We start from the raw sequence: 313 nt of genomic DNA on the forward strand, positions 1-313 counted from the left end.
CCCCAAATCTCTGGTCAGGCCTGACCAGAGATTTGGGGTGGGCGCGGCCGGATCCCACCCCGCTCCTCCGGTGTGAGGCCGTCCCTGCGCGGAGGGTGGCTCTCGCTGAGACCCGCATCTCAGCCCGGCTGCCGCACTCCGCGCCCTCGCACCAAGTCCAGGCGCCCTGAGCCCTCCCAGGACTCGGAGCGGGCCCGAGCGCCGAGAGGGCGGCCGGACGAGCCCGGACCGGTCCTGGCCCGGGCCTCGCCCTCAGCGAGCCGTCCGCGCTCTAAGTCCCGGAGGCCCAGAAAGACCTGGTCCTGCTGCGCAC

At 73.5% G+C, this 313-nt stretch overlaps 1 protein-coding gene across 1 annotated transcript; it reads right to left on the bottom strand.

Moving 5' to 3' along the window:
* Positions 1-10: 10 nt before the first annotated feature.
* Positions 11-251, bottom strand: LOC106512673 (collagen alpha-2(I) chain; the record flags this gene model as incomplete). The annotated part of the gene is given in 1 exon segment (XM_014001241.1): positions 11-251. A coding segment is annotated over 1 exon segment (241 nt), but the record flags the coding sequence as incomplete, so codon positions are not given.
* Positions 252-313: the final 62 nt, after the last annotated feature.

Source organism: Austrofundulus limnaeus, unplaced genomic scaffold (assembly GCF_001266775.1).
Source record: "Austrofundulus limnaeus strain Quisiro unplaced genomic scaffold, Austrofundulus_limnaeus-1.0 Scaffold10057, whole genome shotgun sequence".
Lineage (NCBI taxonomy): Eukaryota > Metazoa > Chordata > Actinopteri > Cyprinodontiformes > Rivulidae > Austrofundulus > Austrofundulus limnaeus.